This window comes from Peromyscus eremicus, chromosome X, assembly GCF_949786415.1.
Source record: "Peromyscus eremicus chromosome X, PerEre_H2_v1, whole genome shotgun sequence".
NCBI classification, from domain to species: domain Eukaryota; kingdom Metazoa; phylum Chordata; class Mammalia; order Rodentia; family Cricetidae; genus Peromyscus; species Peromyscus eremicus.
The window spans coordinates 113621297-113631677 of NC_081439.1; the positions used below are offsets into that span (position 1 = coordinate 113621297).

General features: G+C 39.0%; 1 protein-coding gene across 1 annotated transcript in view; it reads left to right on the plus strand.

The window, feature by feature from the left end:
• The window catches only part of Hprt1 (hypoxanthine phosphoribosyltransferase 1), a 39244-nt gene extending 30727 nt beyond the window's left edge, over nucleotides 1–8517 (plus strand). Inside the window, exons 6-9 of the mRNA XM_059250259.1 lie at nucleotides 2590–2672; nucleotides 6699–6745; nucleotides 6918–6994; nucleotides 7897–8517. Coding sequence (XP_059106242.1) covers nucleotides 2590–2672; nucleotides 6699–6745; nucleotides 6918–6994; nucleotides 7897–7944 — 255 coding nt within the window. The 3' untranslated portion in view covers nucleotides 7945–8517. The remainder of the gene's footprint in view (nucleotides 1–2589; nucleotides 2673–6698; nucleotides 6746–6917; nucleotides 6995–7896) is intronic.
• The last annotated feature ends 1864 nt before the right edge of the window (nucleotides 8518–10381 follow it).

Consider the following 10381-nt stretch of genomic DNA (forward strand, 5'->3'; position numbering starts at 1 on the left):
TCAAGATCTTGTTGTGTAGCTCAAGATGGCTTTTTTGTTTTTATGAGACCAGGTATTAGTGTTAGCCCCATCTGGCCTGGGTCTCATAGTGTGGATCAGGATGACCTGCCTCTGCCTTCTGAATGCTACCATTATGGTTGTGTGTCACCATTCCTGGCCTCCAAACTGGCTTTGAACCTACTATGTAACCTATGCTGACCTTGAACTCATAATCCTTTTCCCTCAGCTTCTTACAAGATGGAATTACAGGTGTGCACCACCATTGTTCAGTTAGTATTTCTTTTCAAAATTTTTCTCTCTTTTTTTTTTAGTTCTTTGAGAATTTAGTACAATGTATTTTGATTATGTTTACGCCCTCTCCCGACTCCTTCCAGATCTGTCCTCCCTTCCCTATCTACCCAACTTTGGGTCGTCTTCTTTTTTTAAAATCCAACAGTACTGTTAGTTCTGCCCATTACTCTTGGATTGTGGCTTTCACTAGAGAGTGATCAACCCACCAGGAGCCACATTCTTAAAGAAAACTGACTCTGGTCTTGCAGCAGCTATCAGTTTCACTGGAGCAAGACATGATGCCCACCTCTCCTCTCCATGCTGGAATTTTGTCTAGCCTGACCCTGCACATGTTTTGTGCATGCTTTCTCAACTGATGTCAATTCATAAATGTAACTGCAGTACTGTGCCAGAAAACATTGTTTCCTTGAAGTTATCCTCCACTTTTGACTTTTTCTTTAATTCAAAGTTTGTTGCCAGGTGGTGGTGATGCACACCTTTAATCCCACCACTTGGGAGGTAGAGGCAGGCAGATATCTGTGAGTTTGAGGCCAGCCTGGTCTACAGAGCAAGTTCTAGGACAGAAACCTACACAGAGAAACCCTGTCTCAAAAAAAGTTTGTGTATGTTTGCATGGGTAAACATGCCACAGTATGCACATGGAAGTCAGAAGACAACTTTGTATAATTGGTTCTTTCCTTCTACCTTTTACATGGAATCTGAGGATTAAATTTAGGTTACTAGGCTTACATGGCAAATGGCTTTACCCACCAAGCCATCTTGGTGGCCCTTATTTATTTATTTTTTTAAGGAGCATTATAAAACCATCATTTTCCTACAGAAAAATCCAGTCTCCTTAGCCTTCATTTCTTATTTCTTCCTTTCCCTTTTCCACTTTCTAAGATTTGCCAATTGAGGACATACATATAAATAGAATTACATAGTAATTGTACTTTGTGTCTGGCTTCTTTCATTGATTTTGTTTGTTTGTTTTGGTTTTTTGAGATAGGGTTTCTCTGTGTAGCTTTGCACTTTTCCTGGAACTCACTCTGTAGCCCAGGCGGGCCTATGATCCTCTTGCCTCTGCCTCCTGAGTGCTGGGATTAAATGCGTGCGCCATCACTGCCCAGCTTCACTGATTTTTTTTTTTTTTTAAGGATAGGGTCTCACTATGTAGCCCTGGCTGTCTTGGAACTAGTTATGTAGACCTTGCTGGCTTTGAACCATGGCAAGTGTGTGTACACATACAACCCACAAATAAATAAAAGTTCATTCAGGATAATAGCACCGTATAATTCCTTGTGTGTTATCCAAATGAGGGACAGTTTTCTCCCTGACTAATGGCCGGGGGTGGCTCTCTTCTACAAAGATCATCCCTCATGTCCTACTACACAGTCCTCTCATAGCATGACAGCTCACTTCTTCAAAATCAGCAGGAGAATTCTCTTTCTAGTCTGCTAAAATTATTGTGTATAAGGTGACTATCTTATTGTGTTCATGGATTGTGATCACCTCTAAGAGGTGGAAGTTCTTCCAGTGTGTACTCTAGGGGGCAGTGATATTGGCACCCATCCTGCCTGCCACATCCTAGAACCTTCATTTTTCACAAGTCTCTAGCCCTGATATTTCTTGTGGTCCATGCTGCTTTATGGATTTTTATTTGTTTTCTGATACTGTTTTTGGTAGTACTGGAGATATGGGGCCCAGTGGATCTTACGCAGGTGCTTTATCTTTGATAAAGTTTTATATAGTAAAATATAGTAATTTGGATGTCTTCAAACCTAATACAAAACATTGTTGCTCACATTATCAGAATTTATGATGAAAGAGTCCCTATCTTGAAATTACAAAGAAAAATCTAATAAACTTTTACAGAATTAAACCTGGTGGTTTATGCCTGCCATCCTAGCTGTCGGGAGTCTAATGCAGTAGGAGCTTGAGTTTAAGGCTACCAGCCTGAGCTATCTAGCTAGACCCGGAGGGAAAAACAAGAAGAGGAATTGCATGTATGTCCAGTGATTACATGTACCCGTTTCAATTCATTGTTTTTTTACTTCGCCACACCTGTGCAGTCTAGTTCTGGGGACTGACATTCCCATTAGTTGCTGAGAGCCAGATGGATTACAAGTTACAGACTATCTCTGTGTGTGAATTATGGTGAGATTTTTTTTGTATGTGCTGAAAAAATAATGACATTGTGCCATGGAATACCAGAACATTGAGGTTCTGGTATTCTGTGTTTGTATAGCAACTCTGATTTTAAAATGATGCTGGTTTTATTTAACACTTACCATTAAATGTCTCTTTTCTTTTTAAAAGGATATAATTGACACTGGTAAAACAATGCAAACTTTGCTTTCCTTGGTCAGGCGGTACAACCCCAAAATGGTTAAGGTCGCAAGGTATGTATGACATTTTAAAGTAAAATGTTTTCTTCATTTGGAGCATTAAGTAATTGCTTCTTTGTAAGGAGAAATGCTTTCCTCTCATTTTATCTTTAAATAGTAATGTAATCTTAAAATTTAGACAGTATCCTTTGTGATTTTATTATGTGTTAATAAAGCCCGTCATTATAGTCAGCTCCTTGTCTAATACAGTATATACAGAGCTTTAGATTCACAACTACCTCAACACTAAGCTCCCTAGATGTTCAAGTCCTTCATAAAAAAATGTCAGAAGGGCTGGCAAGATGGCTCACTGGGTGAACTCACCTGCTGCCAAGCCTGACAACCCAAGTTCGAACCCTGGACCCACATGGTGGAAGGAGAAAACTGACTCCTAAAAATTTCCCTCTGAAATCCATGTGTGTACCACAACACATGCCCCCAACCCACATACAAATAAAATAAATGTAATTTAATTTTTTTAATGTTGAGTGTTTACACAGAACCTATGCATATCCTTCCATATACTTTAATACCTGTTATAATGTTAGTGTCGTGTAAATACTTAACTGAATCATTTAGGGAAATATGTATATTTTAGTATAGTTTCTTAGAATATTTTGTGTGTGTGTATGTATGCATGTTAACTTGCAATGTGCAGGTGAGTACACACATGCATATATGCAGAAGGCCAGAGCAAGACTGGGTATCTTCTTCTACTGCCTGAGACAGGGTCTCTAACTGAACTATAAGTTCAAAGTTTTAGCCATGCAGGCTGTTTGGTGGGTAAGCTTTTGAATCCATCTCTGATCTCACAGTGTTGGGGTCACAAACGCATACAGGCATGGTCAGCTTTTTATGTGAACACTGAAGAGACAACTCAGGTGCCTGTGCTTACAGACCAACTTGATATACAAGTTTTTAGATATGAAACGCACACACATATGTAGAGTCAAATAACAGTTGGTTTTGCAGCATGCTATTTATATCAAACTTGTCCTGAGTAGCATGAGAGGATCTAGAGTTCCCTTGGGAAATGGAAACCAGTGATACCAAAGGTGATACCCACAAGGGTGGGGCCCTGAACATTTGGATCTCCTGGAGTTGAGTGGTGGATAAGGCATCCTGTTTTGTGTCATCATTGAAATTTTATAAATGCCTACTTCTTTTTTCTGAAGCAGTCCCACATCTTCCTTGCTATATCTGGGTGTTTGGCTTTTGTTTTCATAGTTCTTTCTGTTTTTATTTTTAGTTATAGTAGATATAGTTGATCCTCTAATAGTTGTTATCTCTACCTTACAGATGAGAATGTTGAAGCATAGGGAATTGCCCACAGAGCTAATAAGCTTACAGGGAACATGGCTCAGTTGATGCTTCTGTTATTTTAAGTTGGGTTTTGTCATTAAAAGTAACATTGTTTTTGTTTTGCTGCTGTTGAATTTTGCTTTGTTTTTACTTTTACAATTTCATTTTTATTTTAAAATCTTTTGACTAATCTGTGGTTTTTGTGTAAAGGGAAGTTCAGGTCTTTTTTTTTTTTTTATCCCTGAACGATTAAGTGGTTCTAAATTTTTTTCATTACACTTACTTATTGTGGCAGGGATGTGGGCATGTGCCACATGTACTTGTGTAGGTCAGAGGACAGCCTAGGGGAGTCCTAGGTGGGGGTGGAATACAGGTTGGCAGAGTTGGCAGCAATAACCTTACCCACTGAACCATCTCTGCTGACCATAACTGGCTTTTTATAAACTCTTTTTAAAGGATCAAAGTGTCTGTGTAAAGTCTTCGAATCTCTATAATTTTCATGAAGCCTGTTTGAACAGTTCATCCTCGTGGATTTTTCTGATAGATGGTATAAATGTACCTCAGTGAGTTTTTGTATTGCTGGAGGTGAGATGTGGGTAATTTTTTGATAATGTAATTGTCCTACACAAGTGTGTTTTGGTTTTTCCCAAAATAAAAATTAAAAAGCTATTATTTGATGTGAATATAAGATAGTATGGCCACTCTAGAAAACAGTTTCTTTAAAAACTGCACATATAACTACCAGAAGGCCTTACAAATTGTACTGAGTACTTATCCCTGAGAAGTTAAAATGTATGTTGATATAAAAATCTGTATAAATTGATAGCTAGGTATGGTGGTTCACTTCTGTACCACCTGTGATCTCAGCATTTGGAAAGTAGAGGCAGGAGGATCACATTGAATTTGAGACAAGCAGCCTGAGCTTTCATACCTGTCTCATACCTCCCTACTCAAATCTGTACAAGAATCTTCACAACACCATTTGTGATAGCCCAGAATTCAAAGCAACAAAATTTGGACAAAACTGTAGTACAACTATACCATCAAATCAGCAATAAACAGGAACAACTATGATACACAACAGTTCAGAAGAGTCTTACTGGAACTGTACCAGTTATGACACTTTCAGCAGTACATAAGACAGGTGTTTTGCTCTGTTTAAACTGCTTACCTGCCCCCTGTTTTGAAAATTCCCTAATTTTTTTCAAGGCTATTATAATAAGACCCATACACATAACCCAAAATGAAAGGCAAAATAATAAAACTGCATGTGTCTACTTGTATAACCTACTTTAAAATGGTAAAGTCATACAGATGAGAACATATTAGGGATTGCCAGGGGTTAAGGGAATGCAGGAGAGATCCTTGCATGTTCAAAGTATCTTGATTGTGGTAGTGATTAGGAAATTGCCTGAACTGCACAGAAAGATGAGTTTATAAAAAAATTGGTGAAATCTGTACATGGCCACTTAGTTCATTGGTGCCCATGTCCTGGTTTGATAATCTGCTAAAAAGGGACACTAGAGACCTCCCTTGTGTATGATTTTTTTCTTTTGCAACTTTCTGTGAAAATAAAAAAAATTTGAATGCTGTGGGATGTTCTGTATGGCAAATGTGTTGCTAATTAGTCAATAAATAAAACACTGATTGGCCATTGGCTAGGCAGGAAGTGTAGGCGGGACAAGGAGGAGAATAAAGCTGGGAAGTGGAAGGCTGAGTCAGAGAGACACTGCCAGCTGCCATGATGAGAAACAGCATGTGAAGATGCTGGTAAGCCACGAGCCATGTGGCAAGGTATAGATTAATGGAAATGGATTAATTTAAGCTGTAAGAACAGTTAGCAAGAAGCCTGCCATGGCCATACAGTTTGTAAGCAATATAAGTCTCTGTGTTTACTTGATCGGGTCTGAGTGGCTGTGGGACTGGCAGGTGAGAGAGATTTGTCCTGACTGTGGGCCAGGCAGGAAAACTCTAGCTACATTTGAAAGCCATTAACTTTTTTTGGTGGTAGTAGGGATTCAACTCAGGGTTGTATATATACATGACAAGCATTCAGATAATTAACTAACTATATAGTTATATATAATTATGTGTAATCAAATTACATTTGCAAATTCATGATTTCTATGAATAATAACAGTATAATTTTAAAAAATAAAACTGCTCAAAACTATTATGTTTTTAGCAATAGTCAAGCAGTTGAAAATATAATAACTAAAAATTGGAGTGGATAGCTCAGTGGTATTATACATTCTTAACATGATCAAGTCTCTGGGTACAATCTCCACTGCAAAAAATAAAAAGTTCTTTTAACACACTTATTTTGAGCCTAAAGTTCCCATTTGTGAGCCACTTATTAAAAGTCTTGATGAAAGAACATTTGTTACCTACCTCTTTTACAAGTTTAGGGGTTGTATTTCAAGGATTCTGGATCTAGATCCCTTATCTATTCATCTGTGCTTATTGGCACCCCCACCCATTCATTCCCCTCAGTAGCTGTGCTCTAACAGATGTACGGGTAGTTGGGATTCTGTTCTCAGAAGCATCTTACCAGGTTCCACGTGGAGATCAATCAAGGGCCTTGTCTTCTTGTGAACTCTGATTTAGTTTCTGTCTTCCCATGGGTATGCAAAGCTGACCGTATTCTATATGCAGATGATACTTAAGAACACTGATGTTTTCTTTCGTAATGCTTTGTTGTCTTTCCATATGTCACGTTTAATATTTTGTAATTAACAGCTTGCTGGTGAAAAGGACCTCTCGAAGTGTTGGATATAGGCCAGACTGTAAGTAGGTGCTCTTTGGTCAATCATTTATCCATCTTATAGCTGAAAACAGTTGACTATGAAATGGCGTAGAGTTATTTTAGAGAACATTTGCAAAGAAGGCACATTTGCAACTATTAGAGTTGAAAACACTATTTTCTCTATCTAAATAGTAAACTGTGATTGTTTACAGTTGTTGGATTTGAAATTCCAGACAAGTTTGTTGTTGGATATGCCCTTGACTATAATGAGTACTTCAGAGATTTGAATGTAAGTAATGCTTCTTTTTTTTTTCTTCTCAATCTCATTTTTCAAAAACCCACATAAAAATTTAGGAAAGGGAAGAATTGTTTTCTCCCTCCAGCGCCTCGTTATTTGACCAGACTGATGGTTCCCATTAGTCACATAAAGCTGTAGTCAAGTATAGACGTCTTTAGGACTGGAACTTGGCCAGGCTAGTGTGACACTTCTTGCTGACTGAAATAGTTGAAGAGCTTTAATATACAAAAATTGTCTCATTGTTATTTCACATGATAAATATGGTTGTAAGTAAGAAACAATTCCATTTAAATCTTATAATTAACTCTACTTCACATACCTGCCTCCCACTCTGGAGGCAAGAGTCCTTCAGGTGAGTTTATGAACATTGTCCAGGAGTAGTTAAGAAGACTACATGTGCAGCATTATCTAAAGCATGATTTTTATTTCATCTTTTTAAAATCACTTATCCTGACCCCCCACCCCTTATTTATTTGTTTGTTTGTTTGTTTGTTTGTTTGTTTTGAGACAGGGTTTCTCTGTGTGGCTCTGGCTCTCCTGGAACTAACTCTGTAGACCAGGCTGGCCTTGAACTCACAGAGAATCCATCTGGCTCTGCCTCTCGAGTGTTGGGATTAAAGGCATGTGACACCACTACCTAGCTACACTGGCCCCTATTTTGATATGCCTTCAATGCCCAGCTTTATATGTTTTTCAAAGTTACATAGGAAGACAAAGAAAAAAGCACACTATTGGAAAATATTTCTGCTTTGTTTTCAGAATGTGTTTTCTTCAAGTTACTGGTCCAAAGTACCTTGTTTGGTAGGAACCCAGCCAATGTGGTAGTATTCTCTAATGCTGTTCTTGTCTCTCCAGAATACATTTTTCTCATGTGAATTTCTTTTATTTTATAGCATGTTTGTGTCATTAGTGAAACTGGAAAAGCCAAATACAAAGCCTAAGACGAGAGTTCAAGTTGAATCTGCAAAGATGAGGAGTCCCTTTGATGTTGCCAGTACAATTAGCAAGCCTTCTAGCTCTGCAGCCATCTGCTTAGTACAGCTTTTTGCATGAAACTTCTACGAATTTTATGTTTTTTATTTTTAGAAATGTCAGTTGCTGCATTCTTGATCTTTTTATTTGCACTATGAGCCTATAGGCCAACTATTGGTTCCCTTTGGTAGATTGTCGCTTACCTTGTGAGCAAAATAAATCTCTTAAATTACCACTATTAAATAATACTAAGATTGTATCTGTAAGAAGCATTTAAAGAGAAGATATATTAGTTTTTTAATTGGTATTTTAATTTTTATATATCCAGGAAAGAAAGATGTGATTGAATATTGTTAATCAGACCACGTGTGTTTAGATCAGTCTGAAGCACTCAGCTTCATGTCAGTACCCATCTAAGAAGTTTTGCTCAGTGGAATAAACATGTTTCAGCAGTGTTGACTGTATTTTCCCACTTGGATTGTTTCAGTGAATCGTTGTCAACAGTTCCTTTTAAATACAAATAAATAAATTCTAAAAATTTACTACTTTTTGAATTCTTGAATGTGAAAGTCCTTAAACTAAGGACTATCTCTTATAGAACTCTACATGCCTATCATTTCCCTAAAAATTACCTTGGTACAATTTTCCATTGGTTACCTTTTCCTTAAGTTTTAGTAGCTAATCTAATTGTTATTTAATTGCAAGTAATGGTTATCTGGTAGAATGGTTTGGTAGCACTAGGAAAGCTCCTACCTGCTTGAGACTGTAAATTACAGGCAGTACTATTTACCACACTTCCTTCTGTTAAAAGAACATGGCTCTCGGATTTCTAAGAGGTTGTTCAGACTGCAGTTTGACCTACAAGAGTCCTATTTGCCTTTCTGTTGTGGTGAGATGAAGTAGGAAGCTTTAAATAATCCCAAGTAAGAACTTGCTGCAGTAAAGCTGCTGAGCTAGATGAGCAGGTGAAGGTTTGCCTAGGACCACCTGCATGGTGAAAGGAGAGGACTCCTGCAGGTTGTCCTCCCACCCTCATGAGCGTGGGCGCACACGTGGACATGCACTAAGCTGACAAAACAAATGTAATTAAATAAAAAAGATTGCCACAGTCCTACAACTTCCTAGTTTACAAAACATTTCACTTCTATTTTCTCCTTTGTTCTCCGTAGCCTGATGTTGCCATATGTGAAGACAGTGTCAGGAGTAACTTCTGAGCCCTTTCCTCCCCGAAAATTTCATCCATTGAGGTCCACCTGGCTACTCTAGTTAACACTTACCTGTACCTCCCACTGCTGAGCCTTCTTACTCTTTTTTGAGGAGGCGTGTTTTGAGATAGGGTTTCTCTGTGTAGCCCTGGCTGGCCTTGAACTCACAGAGATCCGCCTGCCTCTGCCCATCGTCGAGTGCTGGGATTAAAGGCGTTCGCCGCCGCCGCCGCCCAGCACCTTCTTACTCTCCTTTTTTTAAGTTGCACTGTTGCTCCTGTTGGCTTGAGCTGTGTGAGATGACCCTTTTTGTTTTTGGGGGGTTTTGTTTGTTTGTTTGTTGTTGTTGTTTTCGAGACAGAGTTTCCCTGTATAGTTTTGGTGCCTGTCCTGGATCTCGCTCTGTAGACCAGGCTGGCCTCGAACTCACAGAGATCTGCCTGGCTCTGCCTCCTGAGTGCTGGGATTAAAGGCGTGTGCCACCACTGCCAGGCAAGATGACCCTTTTTGTAGCTAAAACAATACACCTCTACTTGGCTATTGGCAGTTTGAAGTGATTAAATGAATAGCATGCCACATAATTTACATTTGTGTTCATATTTTGCTATTTGTCCAACCCCCTGCTAGAATGTAAGTTCCGTAGGAGGCAAACCACTTTCTTTGAGACAAGGTCTTTTCATTATATAGCTCTAGCTGTCCTGGAACTCAATATGTAGACCAGGCTGGCCTCGAACTCCCAGAGATCCACCTGTCTCTGCTTCCCTAGAGCTCAGATTAAGGGACTATGCCACCATACCCAGATGGCAAAATCACTTTGATCTGTCTTTTTGTCTGTGTACTGAGGCAGTGCTCTCTTAACCTAGACTGGCTTCAAACTCACGACACTTCTGCCTCTGCCTCCCAAGAATGTGAGTTAATTACAGCTGAGCTGCCATCTGTCTCATTCACTGGTGTGATTAGGTGGCTTGATCAGTGCCTAGAGAGTAGGAAGAGCTCACATGGTTGTTGAATGAGTAGGTAGCTAAGAGCTCTGGCCCTGCTCTGGGCTAGGACTGTCTAGTCCTTAATAGTGACTTGGCATAGAATTATTTACCTTTAGAACCTGGTAGTGGGGGGATGCTGTATTTTTTCTCTCCTTTTACATTTTTTGGAGGGGGTGTACTCATGCCATAGAAGGTATGTGGAGGTCAGAGGACTGCTT